Source organism: Balaenoptera physalus, assembly GCF_965194825.1.
Source record: "Balaenoptera physalus genome assembly, chromosome: 13".
NCBI classification, from domain to species: Eukaryota; Metazoa; Chordata; class Mammalia; order Artiodactyla; family Balaenopteridae; genus Balaenoptera; species Balaenoptera physalus.
Window position 1 is genome coordinate 72,395,843 of NC_138892.1, and position 25,233 is coordinate 72,421,075.

General features: G+C 37.1%; 1 protein-coding gene across 2 annotated transcripts in view; it reads right to left on the reverse strand.

The window, feature by feature from the left end:
• The window catches only part of PDZRN4 (PDZ domain containing ring finger 4), a 387,356-nt gene that overhangs the window by 91,454 nt on the left and 270,669 nt on the right, over positions 1 to 25,233 (reverse strand). For both annotated transcript variants that reach the window (XM_082422543.1, XM_082422544.1), the window contains one exon: positions 631 to 887. In XM_082422543.1, coding sequence (XP_082278669.1) covers positions 631 to 887 — 257 coding nt within the window. The remainder of the gene's footprint in view (positions 1 to 630; positions 888 to 25,233) is intronic.

Sequence of the window (25,233 nt, forward strand, 5' to 3'; positions counted from 1 at the left end):
TAAACTATCTCTAACTGCCTTTAACTCAGGTAAAAATTGAAAAGAAATATTCCTTTAATAACTCCTTATTTTGTAGCTCTATACTTCCTCTCGGACAGCCAGGATCTTTGGTTCACGTCTCAATATATCAGGTAATTGCTTCCTTTGGAGAATTGCACTTTAATAAATTTCCTAGCTTCTCCTTTAAAGAAGAGAAAAGCTAAAGAGAAAAGGAGAGAGAGGCAACCCACAGAGAAGAATATAGTGCCAACATGCCACTTCTGGGTCTGTCTTAACAAGGTTTTTGGCAGCTTCGGTGAGAAAAGCTATTTCCCTGACCAGTGCTCATGAGCTGTGTGAGGCTTGTGATGACTGGAAATATGAAGATGAACTAATCAGAGCCAGACTTCTTCACTCATCATCTCAGCAAGTATGATTCCTGAGCTGAAACAACCGTGCAGGTCAGGAAAAGCAAGAGCAGGACAGCTGAGAACTAATTGGATGGAGACACAGTTACAGACACTTTCCAAACAGAACTGAGAGCTTGTCTCCACAATTGTCAACTTGCTACAGTGACTGTTTCTTCCCAACACCTACTTTCAATGACGAATGACAACAAATAGGGCTTTGGGAGAAATGACAGAAAAATACCTGTCTGAGAGTAGAAATGGACAGATGTCGGGCACTGGAGGGGTGGGTGGCCTAAGTTTGGCCAGGGCCATGATATGTTCAAAGGTGATGTCCGTCTGAGTGCTGGCGTTCACGAGCCTCACTTCTGGGGCCGTCCCATAGGCTGGTTTACTAAGAGGTGTTCGCCTTAGCACCTGGACCACAATGGGCTCCTTGGCATTTCGAAAAGCTTCCACTGCCTCTTCATGGGTGGCCTTTGAGAGATCCTTCCCATTGACCTGCAAAGATAAAAGGACATTGCTCATCTCAGAGGAAAGAACAGAGAGGCTGTCATGATAGATTAAAAAAAAGTGGGCAGGGGAGGCTTAAACCAGCTCTGCTATGAATTTTGTAAAGGAATATTTAATCAGACATTGACATTTATTGAACTCTTCACCAGCAGGAGAAAGTGAAGGAGACTAGGAAAACAATTATTTCTTACACCTTTAGGAAGCACATCATCAGAATTATTAGTAAAGATTTCAAAACTTAAGCAGCACACAAGCCTCAGAAAATGTTCAAAATCTTCAGCTAGGTAGAAATGTTAAGTATATCCTTTTTAAAAAATGATCTATCAATCTCTGGGTGGTATTTTCAATATTTAATCAGTCTTACTGACTTGAAATCTAATTTTGGGGGATATTGTCAAATTTCTTTCATATTCATCATTTTTATCCAAGACCAAATTATTGCTCATGTGCATATTATCCTAAATCCTTGCTATTCAAAGTGTGGTCCATAGGCCAGCAGCATAAGAGGTTAGAAATGGGGAATCCTTGGCCCTATCCCAGACCTACTAAATGAGAATTGGCATTTCAACAAGATTCCAGGTGATTTATATGCACGAGAAAGTAGCACTGCTCGAAAACACCTCTGAGTGAGTATACCATGTCCCTTGCTTCCTCGCCTGTTTTCATTTATACCAGTTTATGACTCTCCAGCGTAGCCCTGGACATGACAGAGGAAGAGGTGATGTTTTTCTTTGCCCTCCATCACTGTTTCTCAGTTGGGCCAACCACTGGCATTTGGGAGATAAAAATTATTCTTTTAGTGATACTCTCCCACACCTGCTTACTTAAGACCATTGATGTTCCCCCATATTTGTGGCACCCAAAACAGTCGCACTCTTTTCTGATCACCCTCTTGAGAGGCAGTACAGAGACTTCTCTCAAACTTATTTATTCCCCTAAATTTATTCCCCTAAAATAGGTCCTGATAACACAGCCTCTCAGTGGAAGTTGTATTTTCATAAAGGACTATAGAATCCTGAAAGAACTTCACAAATCCCACCCCAAATGAATCAATAATATTGGCTTTTGCAAATAGGAAGACATACTTGGGAGTACAGTACTGTGCTCAAAACCCCTGAAATTATACCATTTCTAGACAACTAAACTACCCGACTGTTGGTGAGGCTCTGATAACTGCTATGCACCAGTAAATCCTTAGAGATCCCTGGGTGCCTTCAAAAGAAGCAAAGGGAATCACTGAGTTGCAGCCAGAGAGTGATTGGCTGACATTCAAATGAGCACATTTTCTCTCCCTGAGTAGACAAAGAATATGTGCGTGCTCAAAGCAAATGTGGGGCATTTCAGGGTAAATGATACAATGCCAGGTAGAAATCATCATGTCATGTAGAGATAGGCTTAATGACCTGGAGGAGCTAATTTGCTCAATCGACCCTGAAAGAGTTCATGTGCCTTCAGAAATTGAGTAATTAAGTTTCCTCACCAGCACCATATGACCCAGTACAGTTCTTGAATAACTAGTAAGAAACATCAGTTGGAGATTTGGGTGTGTACCTACCAATGTGCACACTCACTAATCTGTGCATTTACTCTCTCATTCTTTTCTCCACGAACTAAACTTAAACATTCCCACTGAGTTTTGTCTGGCACACCTTGGAATGGCTTGATGACTTTGGGCATACAGGAGGGTGTGAACGCGGGACACCTACAGACCAGCATTCATTCCTTGAGCTGCTGTTGGATGACAGGCACTCTGGGCTGAGGCCACCACTCCTGAGGACCTGCAGTCAGCAAACGATAAGAGAAGTTCCAGAATGGAAACGCACAACCTAAAATCTGGCCTCTCATGATGAATAGCGTCATCCTCTGTGTCTCATATTGTGGTCAGTATTTATAAATTCCAGGGTTATGGGAGATGATCCAGTGGTAGATAATACTGCTCTGTCAGTATCTATGTGTTAGGGAAGAATTGCCCTTTTGTCCACACGTTTCCTGCTTCATGGTGTGCCTTCAACTTAGTGAATATTCACTCGCACAAGATTTCATACCCTTCCTTCTCTGAAAAGAACTCCTGGTCACAATCTGTTATCAACTATTTAAAATCTACTGGAATTATGTCAATAATGTTACCTTTTCCTATAAACCTTGCATCTGGAGTAACTCTTAACAATGGCAGAATGAAAGAGGACAGAGCCCTTTTTGAAGGAACTTCAAGCAGTATCTGAGGGTAAAGGGAAAATAATTTGTGGCCATGGTTTCTTCCAGTCATACATTAAATCCTACTAATGCATAAATTGTGTGTCATTAAATAATGAACAGACAAATGCCATTATTCTATTTCTTCCCCAAGGTGGCTCAGTACCTTGTCTACAATCTAGTCTTGATATTCCTCTGTTTCTTATTTGTTTTAGTGATCTTCAAAGCAAGAATAATTTTTAAAAAGTGAGTTCCTTACCAATAATGATTATTTATTTTATGTTCCTATAAGGTAAATAAGATTATTTTTGCAAAGTTCAGAAAAGTATAAAAATTTCTGCAGAAACATAAAAATTGCTGGAGAGTATTTTAGGCTGTGAAATTATTAGTTCTCATTGTAATGCTTAGTATATGCAGATATTAGCTTTCATACAGCAAGATCAATAGCTATTGATTCTAAGAACTGTACATTCATTCATTTACAATCATGGCATTTATATGCAAATTTCATTTTTTTTCCTTTAAGAGAATCAAATACAGTCTTAAAAAAGGACAGTCAATATAATCTCAAGTATCTTACTTCCCCATTGGGAACGCTCTTTCCTTCCAGTTATCATGCAGCTGACCTCTATTTTCATAAGCTATTTAATATCTCTCGAAGTAAAGAAGTCTATGACCTTTAAAGGCTCTGCTGCCCCATGTGATCCCTTAGAAAATGTAACCACTGATGATACAAAACACTTTTTTTTTCACTTCACTTGAAGTTCATCAACATACTGTTAGCCTACCAAAAGGTCACCCTTTTATAAATTATGCCTTTCACAACAGAAAAAAAGATTAGCTTTAATTGGGATTTTCTGGCAGATGCTTTGCTCAGTGATCATCAGTTTCAGCTAGGGAGAAGAATAATGTTGGAAGAATACCTGAGGTTTTAATCCTATAGAAAAATTCTGTAGTAAACTAACAAATAAATGAATAGCAAAACTTTGTTTTTTTCCAGATGGTTAGATCCTAAACCAACAAGGTATTTGGTATTTCATGGTGCCATATCCTTATCATTCTTGTTTATTTTCCATCATATTCTCTCCGTCCCTCCCTTTACTCTGCCTTCCCTCTTCCTTCCTCTCTGTCTCAATCTTGGTTTTGTATGGACAACATATGTGAAATGAAACTGGAGAAGGAGAAGCCGTCTATTAAATGTGTTCCAGTTAATACAGGTAGTTAAGAGTGTCGATCCAAACTGTTCTAGGTGCCTAGTAAACAGAAGGAAGCAGAAGTGCTGGAAGTTGATTTTCAGGAGAAAAAAACTGGATGAAGAGTGCTGGGAGCAAAATTGATGGGAGGAAATGAAAGGTAATTTGAAAATTAAAAAAGATATACCAATGTATTATGGGGTGTGCTTTGAAGTGTACATGCGGAAGGGTTTCAAGGAGCCTGGTGATTTGATTTAAGCAGGGTGTAGAGAACAAGACCTTTTTCTAAAGTGGTTGTTAAGTGGAATGAGTGAGAGGTTAGAGCGTCATAATAAACAAGAGAAGTATATGAGATAATTCCCTCTATTACTCTAACATCTGCTTTTTGAGAACTGTGGCCAAAACTGATTTGGTTCTAAAGCTACCTAGCAACTAGAGTATAACTGAAAAGACTCATGTGATTGCTGTTTGATAAGAGGCTTGCAGCCCCAGAGTGGGGTGACTGGACTCTGAAATGGTGATTAAGTCACCTGATTTGAGGTAAATGAGAAATCAGGTACATTATTGATAAAGAGGTTATCAGAATTGGTAACAGCATAAAAGAAGAAAGGAAGATGCCAATGATAGAAGTTGAGGAGAAATAGAGACATGTGGTTAGCCTCATAAAAACTAGATTTGGGATTGGAAGCAAGTGGAAAGAGTAGCCTTAATCATGCCAAACTTGAAGCAGTTCTAAGACATTCAGATAAACTAACAAATAAACAGATGATAAGTGACTAAAAGAAGAACTAATCATGGGAAACCATTTCCAGAGAAGGTCTTCCTCTCAACCCTGCACTTACTTTAACTACTAAGTTGATAAGTTGAAAAATATACACATTTTTACTGCTATGAAAAAAGTATCTTGTTTCTAAAAAATTATTTTCCATTTTATTGATAGAGAGAAGTGAATAGGAGAAAACTAGTAACTTTTCAGCAGTTAATGCAAAAAAAGTATGAATACATTTGTTGTGGCAGATGGGCTAATTAATCCATAAGCAACTTGTGAATGTTAAATAAAGAATATAGCTTTTCATATGTAAACCAAATCATAGCATCATTTGATGAAGCTTCTGTTTAATGAACAATCAATTTACCCTTTGGGATAAATCGCAAAATCTGAGCTACTTTTCAACAACCTCCCCGGTGTGACTGGTGACCTCAGCTTGGATATGAGCTCCTCTACTTGGATTAGTCCTCCAAATCCACACACATGCAAAATTTTCTTGAGTATCAGAAAGCAAACAGGCTTTTCTCTTTTCCTTTTGAAGTGCAAACAAGTGCATAAATGACCAAGTCACCCTGGTGAGGTTCCATTTCCAGAGTTAGCTGTTTGGAATGATTAGGGTTTCCAAACCTCCGTGCCTCTTATAAAAAATAAGGGTGTTTAAGCATCTCTGCCTTTCATGGGAGAATACATATGGGAATACTCAATAGAAGAAGTATAGAATACCAAGGATTATGTACAATTTCAAGTTGAAAATAAGCAAGCATAAAACACTTGAATATTGTTTTTTTAATGTTTATAAAACTTTATTGTTTCATTCATTCACTTATTTTCAGCTTTATGGAGGTATAGATGACAAAATTCTAAGATATTTAATATGTACATGGTGGTGATTTGATATATGTATATATTGTGAAAGGATTCCAAACAACTAGTTAATTAACATACATTAATTATCACTTCAATTAATTACTTAAGTTTTATTTAGGTGAGAACATTTATGTTCTACTCGTTTAGCGAATTTCAATTCTATAATACAGTGTTATCAACTACAGTCCCATGTTTTACATTAGATCCTCAGACCTGAGTATTGTAATTCTGATTGGGCATGACAGTTTACAAGAACTCCCACCCTCATGAATAACTGTGAAATTAATTTTGATTAGAGTCCCTCTGTGAATGCTGATCAAATTCTCTACTTGATAATTACAAAGGTGTTGTAAAAACATGGCCTAATAACAGTTTATGTAAGGAAGAAGCAATATTTAAATTGCTACTAAAATGTTTGGTATGAAAGGAATTTAAAATACTCTGAACTCTATATTCGTGAAAACACTTGTCATATACAATCTATAAAACAATTTTAAGGAACTAAAGCATATTGCTTTTTTCTAAACTTGGTATGCTTGATTCTAGGTGGACATGTTATGTAAATTGAGGACAGCACAACATAAAAAAATATTTATAGTAAAAAGAACTCACAGAATAGGAATTGTGCAAAATGTTATGGAGAAAACCTGGTGAGAGATTGACTAAAATTAATTTTGACCATTTTAAAAACATTATCAATGAACAAAACAATCACTGGTAGGTTTGTGATAATCACATAATTTTAGAAGTTGAGAAGGTAAGAAATGTAAACCAAAAAGTCTGCGTAGTTCAGTGTTCTTTTGCCAGTGCTGTTACTAGATTTTGGGAAGAGAATGGTAATTATCACACAGGATCTAATGAGCAGACTTACTCAGAAGTGATCCTGGGGCTCCTTCTGGCTTGTCTGGACTACAGGGTTGCTAGCTTCATTTTCCTGGTGTGTGGGGTGTTGCAGCTTCCCTTGAGCTCCAAAGGCCCCCAGTGCTGTGTAGCTGGCTTTCCCAGAGAACTGGAAATAACTGACTTCTAACTCAGACAGCCTGAACCTTCTGTGTTTCCTTACTGACAGTGTGCCTATAAGAGAACAACAGTGGGGTGGGGTCCCTCCACTGGAATACAGACCCAGTGCATGTCCAACAGTTTCTGGTCCCCTCTGTGCTGCTGACTCCTGATTTGCATGTTCCCCCAACAGAGACTGTAACCTAACCTATAACTCGTGACATTGTAGGATTTGCCCTTACGGACCCTGTGTGACATAATACACATTTACAACCTAAAGAATTGAATTTATTCAAAATGCTTCCATATGTAACATTAATGAATTGCAGACTTCAATGAGATATTTTAAAAGCCTAATATTACATTTAGTTAATTGATTGTGACACTGTGAGGTCACTATGGTAGGACAGTATACTGTTTCCTGGTCCCTTTCATAGTACATTTTGATGGCAAGGTGTTCCCAAATGCAAGCAAGATTCATCTTCAACTTTTCTTATTAAGATGTTATAGACCCGTTATTTGTGAATTTGTCAGAGCTGTTCTTGAACCAATTTATAATTTTGGTTATAGGAAATCTTGGGGATGCATCTTTCATAATTGCTTTTCCCCCTATAATCTTTTCTCTGTCTTAATTTTTGTATCCCTTCTTCTGTATTTTGTTTCTGTCTTTATTCTCATTGCCACACTTCTCTTCCAAGCTTTCCCATTTGGGATTTAACAAATCTGAAGAGTGGTTTTCTATATGAATTATTCCTGTTATTAAGGAACAGGTTATGATAGTTTTGATTCTTACTGGGGGAAATAAATTAAAATATATACAACATAGTTTTATTTACCTCATTATAAATGAATTTATTTTCCCTCCCCTCAATGAAAGAAATGGAAGCTTCTACTTTTTGGCACATGAGCTGGTGTTTCTTGGTTAGTCCCTGAGATCCACAGTCTACTCTTTTCTACCCAGCTCTGTATACCCTGGGATGCTGATAACGTATTCCATGTCACCAGGCTCCCTTGCTTTACGTCTTTTGTTTGGTTTGGCCAATAGTAGGAGAAGTAATGTTCTGTCTTTATCCAGCCCCTCCCCACCTGGCTTTCAGGATGGCAGCTCTTGCCAGGTTTGGTTCGCACCCTGGCTTGCATTCCTCCTTCATGTCTGCGGGTAGAAAGGAGTTTCCTTTCTATTGCTACTCCCTGTGTTTGTTCTCTTAGCTCTGCTCATATCTCTGTAAGTGTTCCTTCATACAGCCTTCTTCAATGAAACCCTCTGAGTGTGCCTTCTGTTTCCTTCTGACTAACTAGACATGAAACTCCTCTGATTTAAACAATAACAAAAATATGGTAAAAGCTAAAATTTACCACCTTTGCAAATTAACTTTACTATCAAAATGAGTTGCATTGAAAAATACAATTTCTAGTTTCTCAGATTCAGCAAAAGTCACACATTTTTAAGGGAGAACTAAAAATATAACTTTTATTGGATCATATAACAGATGTAAAGTATTTGTATATTATATGTATACAGTTATTTTGTAGACAGTCCCTCAGTTTGTCTTTGTCTAGTGTTGCTTCTTGATTAGATTCATGTTGTATACATTTGTCAGCAAGGCCTAGAAGTGTCTTTCTCAGTCTATTCTACCGGGAAGCAATGGATTTTCCCTTTTTTATAAAATTGTTATTGGAGTACAGTTGATTTACAATGTTGTATTAGTTTCAGGTGTACAGCAAAGTGAATCAGTTATATATATACCTATATCCACTCTTAGATTCTTTTCTCATATAGGCCATTACAAAGTATGGAGTTCCCTGTGCTATACAGTAGGTCCTTATTAGTTATCTATTATTTATATAGTAGTGTATATATGTCTATCCTAATCTTCCAGTTTATTCCTCCCCCACCTTACCCCCTGGTAAACATAAGTTTGTTTTCTACATCTGTAACTCTATTTCTGTTTTGTAGATAAGTTCATTAGTACCCTTTTATTAGATTCCACATTATTGGTGATATTAACCTTTATGACTTGATGAGACAGAGAGAGGGAGCAAGAGATGGGGTGGGGAGGAGAGGAGGGAGAGAGAATGAATCTAAAGTACACATAAGAGGTTAATGTTAAATTTTAAAATGTTAAAATTCTAGACAAATGTATTTGAGAATTCTTTGTACTACTCATAACTTTTTGATGAGACTGAAGTTACATGAAAATAAAATGTCTCAAAATATTGTTATATTGTTATTAGCTACAAATGGATTTATGCTATAATCATTTAGAGTTAGCAAATAAGAAACTGATGGATACCAGGCTTCCTACAGAGTTTGTTTCTGTGTTTGCATATCTTTAAGAGGAATAAATTCTTACTCTGAACTGAATATCTTTTTTCTTGGGCACACACACACATACACACACAGACACACACACACCCCTACAGCGAAAAACACAGATTGCTATCACCAACTTTATCATTGTCATAACAATTCATCTACTGAGTATCACCTGAAATCCTGTTCTCCTCCAAGCTGAGCTATTTAAAAAGATAGATGACTGCCTTCTGGCTAATTGTAGGAGTTCTTTCATTACTATAAAAAGACTTTTTATATCTCAAGTGACTCTATAAGCAGTGAATAATGACTTGAAGTCTTTGGAGAAGAGTCCACTGATGAAATGGTAGGATAACAACTACTTACTGACCTTTTACTTCCTAAGATAATACTAAGCTGATGTAGTTGATTATTAATAAACCTATCCATTGAGCTTTGACACATCAGATCCAAGTATGTTAAACTTAATGAGAAATTCTGATGAAGACATAAAATTTCCTACAGCAGGCTTAAGGGTGTAAAGACATAAGGCATATATAGGGCAAAGGCTGTTAAAATGAACTCAAATTGTTTCATTGGGTAGAAACTTCATTGTAATTAAATAACCCAGATTTTCTTAAAAAATTACTATAAACAGCATCAGCAACTGAGGATTCGAACAGAGCTATTCATCTTTCATGTTCCCTGAACAAGAGAAAATATGCTCTTAGTGCTTGCACAAGATCTCTTGGTCCCATTTTTGTGATAAGAGCATATATGGATATCAAGAACATAACTTTGGATCTCAGCCACACTAGCACAGTGCCAAAGAAGTGCTAAAAGTAACTATCAGTTAAATGAAAGGAATATTAGTACTCCACATAGTTACTAATGAGGGATGAGATAGTGAATTATTTGTAACAGGGCATCAGTCATGACAACATCAAAGATGCTGAGGACATCTTCACCGGAGGTTTGCTGTCCCCTATCTGTAAGAGTGGTCTAATGCTTAGCTATTTAAATGCTTCTGTGAAACAAACATTAAATGACAAGAAGCTGACTGTTTTGTTTAGTACTGTAGTTTAAGGGCCCCAAACATGCTTGGCACGTACTTGACACTCAAAAAAATGTGTTAAATAAATTTTCATAGATTTCTCTATCAAGATTCATGTTAAAAGAAATGTGATTGGATTTGTCATTAAAGTTACTTGTGTTTATGTGCAAACTACATGCCTTTCACTGCCCAGTTCTATTTTGTAGCCCAGTTATCCATATTATTCCTTTTACTTAAATCTACCGTAAAAATGGATTTGAGTGACAAGGAAAGGTATCAGCTGCTCTGCTCAAGAGCCCCACCCACCATTCAGTGTTATAGTACAAAAGAACAAGGACGTGGGAATCATTCAGGACTGGGGTCTGAACATCGTTCTCAATATCAGTTGTGTGGTTTTGAGTAAGTTGTGTAAACTCTCTGAGCCTCAGTTAATTCATCTGGAACAGGAGATGATAATACCCACCAGAGAGTTGCGGATGGGATCACATAAATAATACAGCTAAGGCAGCTGACATGCTATGATGTTGATTCATGCTTCCTTCCTTCCCTCCCTTCCTTCCTGAGTAACTCTTGAGTGACAGAGACCGGGTGATTCTCTGGGGATAGAAGATAATACCTGTGCTTAAAGGCCTGGCAGCAATAATGACAATACTACCGGTTAGCACTGAACATTCCTCACAAAATGCCAGGAGCTGAGCAAAGTCCTTGGCCTTTACTATCTTGTTCACACCCAAGAACAGTTGTGTGAGGTAAGAACTTTATCCCCAACTGAAAGCTGTGGAAGCTGAAGAGCAGAAGGTATAAGGCAAGGCACCTGCTCTCACAATCTTCTAGGACAAAACAACATACACATCTGTAATTGTAAGCAAACTTGTAAAGAGCTGACATAAAGGTACTAATAGAGTGCTATGGAAGCTCCAAGGGCCAACTATACTTGGGAGTATTGTGATTTGACTCCAGGATTTGACATTTGGTGTGGTCTTAAAAGATGCAGAGTTTCATAAGTTGCAAAGATGAGAGTAAGGAAGGGAATCCCAGGGCAAAGGTGTAAACGAGAAAGTGCTCTGGGAACCGGTAAGATATGTGGTGTGACTGAGTACAGAGGCATTTGGCTAAGTGCAGGACAAAGAGGCTGGAAAGGAGGCTTTGACAAGATCCCAGTGTCTTCAATGGGCCATGGTCAAAGGTAAGGTAAGGTAAGGTCAAACATTTCCTTGTTTTCATTAGCCTCCGGAGGGGATGTGTTAATTTCTTCCTTCCTGCAGTCATTCACAGGTGAGCCTGGTCAGGATGTTCCCTGTAAGCTAAACAACACCTTTCATCTGAAAGGTAGCATGGTCTCATTTGGGTTTGGGGAAGGTAACTCTGAAGTCTATGGTGAGAAGTAACTAAATGAAAGCAAGGAAACCATTTAGGAAGTTACTTGGAGAGAATGATCAGTGCCTGAATCAAAATGGGGACAGTGTGGATGGTCCAAATGAAGGAGGATGGATAGGGCTGTAAAATGGTACTCTGATACTCTCATTCATGCATATTCCAATGGGACCTATCAGAGTGGCAGATTTTCTACTCCAATTGACTAAATCTACTCTGTAAAGAAATGCATGCTGTAGAAGTTGATTTTTCAAGTATAAAGGTATAAAGGCATTCTAAGTAGATGTTGTTCATCTCCTATGGACTTATATTTTCAGTGATTATTGTAGAAATCAAAAACTACTCTTCCAATGTTCTGAAACTGCCCTTCTGCTTAGTACCCACCTAGCAAAGTGGGTAACTCTCCCACTATAAACACCATACACACTCACTCTCTTTCTCTCTCTCTCTCTCACACACACACTCATATAAACTCACAAACTCACACACATACAAACACTTTTATGCTTTCTACGGTCTTCCACCTGAATCATTTATAGCTTTGTGTGGGATATAAACTTAGAAAGATATTTTACCCAAGTGGATATATAGGAGTTTTAGAACATGGGGATTAACACAAGAAAGTGGAACTTGTATGATATATAACTGCCTCTTCACTACCAGCATCTCTAACCTAGTGCTGGGAAGATGAAAGGTTTTTCATACTAGTTTGAAAGGATAGGACAAAAATCTGAACAAACAACTGATGACATGAAACTACGGTAAAAAGGGAATTTCCCCAGGGAAATTCACAAGCTTTTATATCCACAAGTAAAGCCACCTGAATTTGTGCCCATAACCTTCCTAACACCATGCTTCCAAATTCCTCAAATTCATGAACTTTGAAAAGTAATATTTTCTTCTATATTTATAAAAAAATAGATAGCTGCCTGAGGCAAAAGACGAAGTAAATGCATTTAAAATAGCAACCGATACTATTTTATATAAAATAGCTGGAATTTGCCCCAGTAATTTCATTAACTTCGTTGTCTCTATGTGTACCTTGAAATGGATAATAAAGATAATAACAATAATAAAAATTTGTTGAGTGCTTACTGTGTGCTGCATACTCCACTCAGTACTCTCTGCTCCTAGAGGTGAAGGAATTATTATTAAACTCATCCTCTAGATAAAGAAACTAAACTTTAACAGCTTAAGCAATTTCCACAAGATCACATAGTTCCTGAGTGAAAAAAAAAAAATCCCAAGATTTTTCTTAAAATTCCTATTAATTCTTTTTACACATCAATAGAAGTACAGAGGCTCTAAAAACTGGACAAGAGGATTGGTGGGTTTATTCTTCTATTTTCTTTTAGTAAATAATTCATAAGACTACAATTAAGTAATCAACTGTAGGCAGTCACGGGTGTAGATAATTGTCTCAACATCTGTCCCTAGGACAAGAAAACTCCAGTCGAACAGTGAAAAAAATGTTTCTGTAAAATGAATAGTTTAGACAAGATGCTATTCAAAGACCTTCACAGTCCTAAGAAAATCTATAAAAGTATACATATGCATGAATATGCACTATTCTTATGCAACACTGAAGTCATTTAAAACTTTGTTCAAAAGAATCCCCCACCCATTTGTTTTCTATAAGCAAATCAAGTAAAGCTCAGACAGACATGAAGGTGACTCAAGGACCCATCAATCTGTCATTGAACTTTTACCTTGAGATGCCCAGTTCAAGGCCCAGCCTCGCACAGGTGTGACACAGTTTTGTTACTACCTCACAGCAGTTCAGTGGCCCACTGAGGTGTGATGGATAAAGTTGCCAGAGAAAAGACCACCTGGGTTCTCTTGTGTTTTTACCTCAGTGGACATATTACAGGAAGTGGTTCACACAGAAAGAACTTCTCCAAAACAGCAACTGGACTGTATGAAAAACTGAAACCAACTCAAGGCTTTGGGTCTCTCTAGTGGCATGCATGTAAAATTAGACAACAGTATTTGGGGGCACTTTTTGAAAACTGTGTTTTACACGGCCCTATCTCTCCTTCAAGAAGCAAATAAGACTAAGGACCAGAGCGAATGTAATTGCAGATAGAGTCATTATATTCTTAAATTTAACCTGCCACAAACATTTTTCTGTACTAACACTGTTGATTTTTATTTTGCTCTGTTTGGAAGAGTGGGGAAGACGGGCATATTTTTGTAATTTTAGTTCCTTCAAACAATTAACATATGTACGATTTTCAAATAATTTTCAGCAGATAAAACAATCCTGCCAAGGCCTGGTAAAAAGCTCTCCATTGTTTCATGTCTGCACAAATTACACTGCATCTCCAATGATTTTATGTACATTTAATCACTAAAGATTAATTACATGGCATACGGAAACCAGTGAAACACTGAAGAGATAACTTCAGTCTAAGTGCACATGCAACTGACTTGCGGCTTTTTAAAACAATTTTAATTAAAAGTACTAGAAGAATCATCGGGCTGAAAATATTAGGAGCTCTGGGATGGATGAGCTTAGCATAGCTAATTAATTGTATATTTAATCAAAGCAGCATTTGGCTGTAATTAATAATCTATTTTCCTCTGGTAATAAATATTGTAGTTCTGTAAAAACAGAGTTTATAATTTCCAGAATGCCATATGCACGGAAGAGTGGGACAGAAACAAGCATTTCCACACCAGCTTTCGAGCTGAGCTTGATTTTGTTTATTTAGAGAGGATGTTGTCTATATCTTTTTCATTCGTTTTAAATGTCATCTTGCAGTAGCAGCTTACAAATAGCTATCCCAGAGTGACTTGGACATTTCAAAGGTGTAAAGAATAATCCAAAAGGAGTGACTAGTAGAATGCTAAATGAAGTCTGATTTTCTTGCACCACAAAGATCTCATATTTGAGAGAACTTGAAGTACTTCCACTTTAATATGACTGCTAGGCTGGTGAAACTCAGCATTAAACAGTTCCTTCCCTTCATTTCGTTTTAAATGGCAGAGCGGGACTCAGAGATTTCTACCACCTGCATCCCAGTAAAATGCTCAAATCACAGAGCCAAGTTGAAACACCCTTTCCTTATGATAGATTTTACTCTGAGTGCCACACACACACACACACACACACACACACACACACACACACATTCCTCTCTGCTCTTCAAGATTCCCTGCTAAGCATAGTATATTTTTGTTCTTATGACCCTTTCATTAATTTGGGGGAGAGAAACTCTCTAATAGTCACATGCTTTGCATATGACCTAAGATTTCTTTCTTCTTGCAAGCGAGATATAAATTCCAAGAGTTTTGCATAAGTAAGGAGATAACATAAAAATTAATCTTAGATGATGGGTTTTTCCTATCTTTTAAAGATGTTTTAATATGTGAAAATTAATTATCAGTTTGCCATTACTGTTTCATATTTTTAAGATTTTAATGGTAGCATGTAGGAGTTACGGGTGGTTGAATAAATAAATCTTTAACTTAAAAAGCATCTTTTAACATCACGGAGAACACACATTTTTGTATGCATCTGATACAATTGCTTGATACACTAATCAATTCATAGCATACATTCCATTTTTCTGGGGGTTATGTGGTTTTCATATGAATATGTATGAATGAAACAGATATGAATTAGATAATTAAAATTATATCAAGTGAAAATATCTTTATTCAGTCTCTAGTGGGCATTAATAAACATCTAGGAACCAGACCAAGAGAATAAAGTGCAGAGGTAAAAATTTGCCTGTCTCCTGAGGGCCACCATTAATATCATATGATCAAAAGTAGCTCTTATTAAATACATGAAGATGCCTTCAGGGCCTAATCAGTTTATAGTATAACATGCAATTTCTAAAGAGAACAAAAGTGTTAAAGACAATTTTAAAAAACTGCACAGGTAGCCTTTTCCTTTTAGAATTAGGACTAGTTGGCGACTCGTGACACAGGCTATCCCAATGTCCCACTAAAATTATCTATGAAGGAACAGGGGAAAATAGTTCACTTGGACAGTGAAAGGCAGCATTATTCACTATTACTTTATTTGCCTCAATTTTCACTTACTGATTGAACCAACTTTCTCTGAGGATTCATATGGCACTGGGATAACTTAGGCATGTGGTGTGTATGTGTGTGTGAGTGAGCGTGTGTGTGTATGAGTTAAGAGTTACCCACTGGACACTCAGAAAAGTAAAGTGGCAGATGTGCTGTGCCATCTGGAGAGAAACCTCAAAGACCCCAGCCGCGCCCACACTCATCCTGGAATATTCTGTGCCCCTCAGAGTACAAAAGCCTACTCTGCTCTGTCCTGTTGGAACCTTCAGAAGATTATTCTAATAACTCAGACCTGAGGTTATGTACTATTAGGGTTGAGAAGATGAAACTTAAGAAATGCAATTTCACCAAGAGGTAGATGGTAGGAATTTCTTGAAATGTGTGGGGAGATTCGCAAAACAGAAGTTCAAAGTAGAGGATCTCAGAGGACAGACAATCCTAAAGACAGGGTCCTCAGGTGAACTCATGAGATGATGCTCCTGTGGGACTTTAACATCTTTTTTTTAGACTATATAAAGATGCCATATTTAAAAGTATTCTTCATTTTATGTGTATTCGTCATAAGTTATTTACTTTTCTTTAAACCTTCTTGTCATGAGAAGAGAGAAAGGGAAGGGAAAGGGAGGAAAGAGTGAAAGCAAGAGAGAACGAGAAAGAGAGAGAGAGGGAGAGAGAGGGAGAGGCCTGAGCCATACTTACATACTTAGCTGCTCTTTACGTCCAGTGCTGCACGTGACATCCTTGTAAAGAAGGGAAAGTACTATTTCCCTAACCCTAAACCTAACCCTAACCCTAACCCAGAGAAAGTACTATTTTGAGGGTTTAGGTTGCTTAAACAGTACATGACAAGATATTCATCAATGTGCCATTATAATGCACAAAGGCAAAGTAAAGTAAAGGGAAAAAGTATGACTGTTCAGCCCTAGGTTTGATTCCAAGCTTTGCCCCTTGGCAGCTGTGTGACTTCAGGTTGATCATATGACTTTTGTGAACTTTGGTTTCCCTATCTATATAACTGGGGATAATAATGCTGATCTCTAAAAGTTATGACAAAGCAATGAGAAAATAAATAAAACAACCAGTATGTGAGACAGAGTAGGAATTCAACAAAATATGGAAGTTATTTATATTATTTTCTTATCTTCATGGCATTCAAAAGGGTTCTCTATCCAATGTTTATCAGAGAGTGATAATTATGGCATGTATAGACATGTTGAGAAAGCATGCTCCAGAGATTTTTGGATGGTAAAAATTTAAAGAAGTAAAATGTTATACAGAGAGAGAGCATTGGATTAGTGGTCAGAAGACCTGAATCCTCATTCTAGACCATTTGTTACCAATGTACACTTGGAAAGTCACTTAAGCCCTCAAAACCTCAGTTTATTATAAGTTTCAAATACATGTGAAGTCAGTACAGATAAGTTAGTGCTTGATATTTGCAATCTATTTAGCAATTTATAAGTTAATTGCCTCACCAATATTTATCTCCCTACTCACAGGAGATTTAAAGATGATCCACATCTTAAATCGGAGGTAAATATTGGTTTAATTGATTTTTGCCAAGGTCATACAACAAGTGGGATTAAAGCCTGGGCTGGCTCTCAGCATTCTTGTTATGCCACCACGAGGCATCTCTCCTTCATTCTCAACCTGTTGCCTGGATTAGTTAATTAATCCCTGTACAGCATATAGGAAATGGTTGTTAATTTAAATCCAAATATTACATTCTTAGCAAAACTGCTTATCAAAGAAGGCAATGAAAACAAGAAGAGAGATTCTATTACTGATTTCCTAGTTCTGATAAGTATTTCTGAGTTAACTAGAAACCAGAGCACAGAACTATTGGCTGAACTGGGCCCTTGTGAAATGTACAATTTGATAACTTTTAGAAAGCCGAGGATCACGGTCAACTGATGTCACCATGACATTTTTACTAATTTCCTAAACTTATCAAATGACAGCTTCAGAAAGTTAAGAGTTCTGTTTAGAAGAAAAATCTCAGTAAAATATCCAAAATTTATGAAGTCTAAGTCTTTCAAAATAAAGTAAAATAACAAATTTAGTTTAAAGAATGGCGAGTTGACTTCCTCTTGTTGCTTAAACAGTGAGTAAATTGATGAGATTCCAAACAAGGAGGTAAGTTCCATTCACATCTACTGCTCCATTACCCCTGCAATTACTTTAATACAGGAAGCATGAGAGGAGCAGCTGGTGGAAATGATTTCCCAGGTGACTGGACTGCGGAATAGCACAATCGCCTTTGGGCTGGGCTTTCTCAACAGTGGTGCTGCTGGCATTTCAGGCTGGGGAATTCTTCCTCGTGGAAGCTTTCCTGTGCCTTAAAGACGATGAGCAGCATCCCCGGCCTCTACCCACTAGATGCTAATAGCATCACCCCTCCCACCACCACCACACGCACACCACCCATTGTGACAACCAAAAATGTCTCCTAGAGGGTGAGATCATGCCCAGTTGTAAGCTTCATTTTAATGACACTTTACTCCATTAAGGTTGAAGAATGCTGGCTCTAACAGACACCTGGGTTTATTATAAGAATGTTGAAACGCTGCTTAACATAGAAGTTGAAGGGCAGAAATTGACCTCTAGTTCATGGATTTTTAAAATTTTATAATGATATATAGTCATATTTTAAGGGGAAAAATTGACCTGGAAAATAACCTGAGTAAAATAGCAAGCAATAGTACTTATAAAAAGGTCTCTGGGACTTCCCTGGTGGTCCAGTGGTTTAGATTCTGTTCTTCCACTGCAAGGGGAATGGGTCTGATGATCTCTGGTCACGGATGTTTCACATGCCATGCCATGGGGCCCCAAAAAAAGGAGAGGGTGCTCTCATTATGTTCGTTTTTTTTCTGCCAGTCAAGAAAAGTTAAATGTGATTGTCAGGGTTCTTTCATCATGGTGTTGTCCTGGTATAGAGACCTAGAAGTTGTCACTTGTCCATCAGCTACTATATGTTGGATTCTTTGAGTTATCATTAAAGTGGTAAGATCACGCTTTGTTGGTGATGGCCAGATGACAAGGATCCCTGCATTCCAGGTGACCTGAAATATTTATTCCAACAAATATTGTGTTTCAATAATTTTTCATTATAGATTTTATTTTCTATATTTTATTCAATGTATAAGTTCCTCTAAACTTAAGTTTTCCACATCCTCCCCAAGTAGTGAGGCCCACATATGCTTGTAATATGTACCCTAATAAATAATAGCTTAAGCATTGTTAATATGAATTGAAAAATTGTTTGAGATTTCATGTACTCTTTTTAGAAATGCTCTGCTCCACATTGATGATCTGAACACTTCATGGCATTGCTGACTTGGGACAGGATTTAGGATGCTGGTTAAAGAAACGTGGAAGGGATAACAGAATGTACTTCTGCAGGACTAAAAGGCTGTGAAGCATCACCAGATTAACAATAATACCTGGTAACATTTACTATGGAAATAGTAGTTAACTATTTGGAGCCCTTGACATGACTATGTACTGTTTTTTTGGATGCTAATGGAAAGAAACATAGCTGACTCATTTTTTATTCATTCACTCATATATAATGCATTTCTTTCTAGATTTAAAAAGGCTGCATATGTATATATTTTCTAAAAGGCTACAAAAGTCAATTATTATGTTTACCCAACAAGGAACTACTTTTTCAACTTTAGAACTCCAATTTGAGAAAACGCTCACCTCTCAGCTAGGAGACATTTTCCATCTTACCTCATTAGGGTGGTTGAGCATGATATAGAAAAGGGTGATCAAGTGTGGCAAAACCTGTGCTCTGTCTACACTAGTTGCTTTCACTATAATTTTAATTACTAGATATCAGAGCTTCAAATATTTCTACTAGATATCAAGAGACAAGCCTTATAAATTAAAGAATATTGTTGGTATATAACCAAACATGTAAGTAGATATTTTGCATAATTAGTTAATTTTTGGAAACTAGCATATTTTTAGAGTTTACAATATTAAACATTTTAATACATATAGTTGAGGTTCCCTGCTTATAGTCTTTCAAGTTCTAGGCCTATTTAGAGTCAGTTACAGTAGAATAGAAGGCAAATGATGTTATTAAAACTCAAAGCTAACAATTATAATTTAAAATATAATTAGATGTTGAGACCTTTCTAGTGTGTAATGTTATACTCCTGTCATAGCACTGGGAATACTAATTAAAATGAAAAATTAGAAAATAATTTTCCTGAGTCTGTGATTAGTTTCCTCTTCCTTTTTTTCCCTTCAATTTTCATTCATGAATTCACAAAAAAGAAATTACTGAGCATCTGCCAAGTGCTAGACAGTTTTAGGCACTGAGGTAATATAAGTGAACAAGTCAGACAAAATCCCTGACCTCATGGAGCTGACATTTTAATGAAACAAGCATACAATAAATATAATAAATACCTCATCTACTTGTTAAGTGCTATGAAAAGATAATTATCTGTTACTTGCTAAGCAGAAAATAGAGCAGCACGCGGAGAATTGAGAGTGGGAGAGGGGAGTTGTAATTTTTCTTTCTGTGGTCCATGTAGGTCTCATTGAGAAGGTGCTGACGTTTGAACAGAGATCTAATTAAAAGAAAAAGGAATGCTCATGTGTCTATCTGGAGGAACGTGAGGAGAAAAACAGCCATTCCAAAGGCCCAGAGGAGGAAGCGTTCTGTGCATCTGTGGGCAGCAGAGAGGAAAGGAGACTGGAGAAGAGTGAGTGGGGAGAGGAGTGATGGCTGAACTCACAGTAACTGGACACATACTAGTCCACTGTATGGATGTGGCTTTGACTCTTGGTTGTCTTTCCGGGAAAGCTTTCCCCACTTTTCTTACTTTGGTTTCTTTTCCCTATTTTCATTCTCCAATTTCCCATCTTAGTCAATCTGCCGCCTTCACTCTCTGTCATCATGCATATTCTCCCAGCTGTTGCCTTTTCCTCCTATTGCCATTTCTCTTGCCATCTCCCGGTGGACTGTACATACAAATAATGAGGCCTCATTCGTTCATCTCTTACTCTGTGTCCAGCATGATGCATTAGATACAATCTTGTTTAATTCAATTTTTACAATTACTCTTTTAGATTACTGCACCTAAAAGTTACATATTTCTGCTTATGTTGCACAATAAAGATTCATAAGCAATAGGATTTGAACCTCAGTTGGGTTGATTCCAACTCTAAGATGTTTATCCTGTTTCTTCTGGCTTTTCTATCCCCAACTCAATTCAAGAAGTATTTCAAACGGTGGATTTAACAGAATAGGAGTCTTATCAAATTTATTTTTCAGTGTTAGAAGAGGCCTTGGAAGTCATACTGTCTAACCCCCCCTCAGTATCTGAATCTCTTTTATAGCATCTATGCCAAGTGGTCATCTAGGCTGTATATGAAAACTTTTGGCAATAAAGTATCAAAATGTTTTAAAAATAGCACTATGTTATAACATAGGTCCACGCTATTCCATTGTTTTGCCTTACATAAAACTGGAAACTATTGGCTGTGATTTTTCACATATTAATATTGAAAAGTTACCATTTCCTTTTAGTTTTCTCTTCTTTCTTCTAAATGGTATTTCGTCTTAGTTTATCTCATTAAGCTTTAAATTTGAAAAATATTTTAGGTATATTCTGGTTAAATTTTGTTTTTGAAGTTAAGTTTTAGCCAAGGCAGACGTAGAGATGGTTAAGCTGCCTTGCCTCTAATTATATTTCAAAATAAACACAAATAGTAATGTAGGAAACAGGTGGCAGTAAAAATAGTAACACTTCTAGTAAGTCCTGGCATTCTGCGAATTTCCTGGCACGTCATTTCCATACTGGAATTAACACACAGGAACAGTCAATCTCCAGGATCTAGTCATCTCAGGATAAGTAAGGGGTTCAGGCTGTCTGATTTGGCTTCTGTCAAGGACAGGATAATGCAAGTGCTGCCTGCCCAGAGATAGGCTTCTTCCGGCTCCCTCTGTAGCCTCTTCTGCCATGGTGCCTGAAATTCCTCTTTCTCCTTATCCTCCCCACCCCCAACTCCAATTAAAAAATAAAAACAACACATGTTTTGTATGGGAATAGTAACAGATTAACATTCACTGCACTTTACTGTAGATGAGTTAATCAGGCCAACTTGTGTCAACACTAAGATTTTAAGAAAACTGGGTCCAGAGCAAGTATATTTTTCTAGGAAGAGGTTGGGGTTGGAGAGGGGGGCCATTTTTGAAGCTTGATATGGATGATTAGGGAGTCAGACTGGGGAGCATGGTAGGGACCAGTTGTAGAGGCCAGAGGGAGGTTGCGGTTTGAATGAACACAAAAAATCAGTGGGTGGACTGCTGTGTAGGCACACCTGACCTACTGCATGCTTTTCTTCTGGTGTTTGTCTCCCTAAGTGTCTATGAACAGATGAATGGATAAAGAAGATGTGGTACATATATACGGTGATGATTTCAGAGTAAAATGCTAATGTGTTCTCAAAGAATATTTGGACCTGAAACTTCACCTTAAGAGTTAGGAAACAGAATCATAAGGGCTAAGTGAGTAGTGCAAAGTCACAGTTTGTAGCAAATCTGGGGAACTGAAATCTGTCTGGTCTTTGGACTCCTTGGCTTGGTCAGGGTTATATTAGGTGAGATGAAAATAGGGAAAATAATAATTTAAATAGCTCACATTCATTTAGTACTTACTAGTCACCAAGTGTTAAATATTTTCCTCATATGTATTCAGCATGTAATCTAGCAAAACTACAATGAGATATCACCTCACACAGGTGAGGATGGCCATCATCAAAAAGTCCACAAACAATAAATGCTGGAGAGGGTGTGGAGAAAAGGGAACCCTCCTACACTGTTGGTAGGAATGTAGACTGGTGCAGCCACTATGGAGAACAGTATGGAGCGTCCTAAAAAATCTAAAAATAGACCTACCATGTGATCCCACTCCTGAGCATATATCCAGAGAAAACCATGGTTCAAAAGGATACATGCACCCCAATGTTCATTGCAGCACTATTTACAATAGCTAGGACATAGAAGCAACCTAAATGTCTATCATTGGCTAAATGGCTAAAGTGGTACATATATATATATATATATATGGTGGAATATTACTCAGCCATTAAAAAAAATTAAATAATGCCATTTGCAGCAACCTGGATGGACCTGGAGATTATCATACTAAGTGAGGTAAGTCAGACAGAGAAAAACAAATATTATATGATATCGCTCATATGCAGAATCTTTAAAAAATGATACAAATGAACTTATTTTGATAGAAATGAACTTATTTACAAAACAGAAACAGACTTACAGACTTAGAGAATGAACTTATGGTTACCAAAGGGGAAAGGTGGGGGGAGGCAGGGATAAATTGGGAGTTTGGGATTGACATATACACACTACTATATTTAAAATAGGTGACCAGCAAGGACCTACTGCATAGCACAGGGAACTCTGCTCAATATTCTATAATTACTTAAATGGGGAAAGAATTTGAAAAAGAATAGATACATGCATATGTTCAACTGAATCACTTTGCTGTACACCTGAAACTAACACAACATTGTAAATCAACTATACTCCCATATAAAATAAAAACTAAAAAAAAAAAAAAAACTCACTGTGGTAGAATGACCCCTCTATTATACTATTTGAATGGGTGAGAAACGAATGGAGTGATTTTAAGTGGCTGATCTCAAGTCACACAGCTAGTTCATGAAGAGTCAGGTTTTGAACCAAAATTCTTAATTACTGTACTGAAATGAGAAAAGGCACTGATATTGACAATATCAAGTTAGTCAATTGGTTGTAGTGGGAAGAAGCCAGCACATAAATGACCTCTTCAGTCCTGCAATTTTGATTAAGGTAGGTTCAGGTTCAAAAGTTCACATGGATTTGCTTTGCTCTCTTAGGATTATGTATTTCCAAATATATCTTCTCAATTTCACATTATGATAGAGCAAGAAAACTCAGCTGTGAGGAATAGCACTCCTTCAATTTTGCTTTAGGACACTCAAAAGTCATCTATATAATGCAGATCATTCTTCTCTTTCTTTTACAAATAAGTTGAACTTTTTTGATGGGCCTAACAAGAAGAGCAGGATCTTACCCATAAACTCTTAACATATTTTCATCTATTTAGCTACTTAAAAAAATGTATTTTTTTTTCAGAGTGGGATGCAGAATAAAACTTAGAAGAAAAAAAATAAGCACAACAAATTTAGATGAAAATAATACAAGTTCAAATGACAAACGAAGAGGGCTTCATTTGCATAAATGTAATGTGCATACTACTGGACCCTGAATAAGTCACAAAGAATGTCTACTTGATTGGTTGTTTATTTTTTTCCTTTGAGAAGGAAGGTCAGAGCAAAGGTTAGATATTTTAATAAGCTGCCCAAGAACCTTTGAAAGAAAAAATGACTTGCAGCTAGATGTCGTAATTTAGGGATCCTGATGAAAACCATTAATTGTCAATGTGATGCTCCCAATTGAACACATAGAGTCGATTTAGTCTGAGTTCTTGCAGGATCTGGAAGGATCATTAGAAGAAGCTTGAGGCTAAGCACAGATAATAGGAGTATTTTAATATTCTTGGTGCTTTTACAAAGGAACAGCATACCATACATCAATTGTACACACTGCTCTGAAGCTCTAGATGGGGGCTGGGGTAACTCCAGCCACCGTCTCCTTTCTCCTCCCCAACTGCTTCAACAACAACAACAAAAAGGTGTTTAGGATGCTGTTTTCCAGAAGTCCTAAGGCACCATAAAAATCTAAAGAAATCTCAAAAGAGACATATATTGTTTTTTATTCTTTTTGAGATTCTTCCCTTTGAAATCTTGTGTAAACTTATTGAGAAAATGAAAATAAATTGCCACTTTTTGGAAAACCTTAAACAATGAAATTTAAAAATAAAGAAAAACCATAATCCTTGGTTATGGAGGACTCTCTACTCTTGGACAAAGAGGATAAAATACAAAATGTTGAGAATATTTAAAAGCTCAGCTGAAATACAGGCTATCCTTTAGATTCTCCATACATTGTATCTTCTGAAAAATTCCACTTTGTGACAGCTCCTCAAATGCTATTCGGTTGAACTTTGAACAACCATGGGGGTTAATCTGCATATAACTTGTAGTCGGTCCTCTATATTTGTGGTTTCTCTGCATCCGTGGATTTCACCAACCATGGATAGTGTAGTACTGCAGTATTTATTACTGAAAAATATCTGTGTATAAGCAGACCCTTGCAGTCAAACCTGCGTTGTTCAAGGGTCAACTGTACATACATAATATATAATGTCAGGATGAATTTTCTCAAAAGGTTAAATATTTTTCCATTTATATAAATAGAAATAATTGTATAATTTTGAAAAGTTCTTAAAACTCTTAAATAGAGTTGATCCTTGGCTAAACTTCCCCCATCCTCTATAGGCAGCCTCACTGTCAGAAGGCCAATTTACTTGTTCTGTCTCTAGTTCCCCTCTCACTATATGCTAGGTACACTCCCTTCCCTATTCTGGTTAGATATTTTCTTCTCCATCTATCATCAAAAC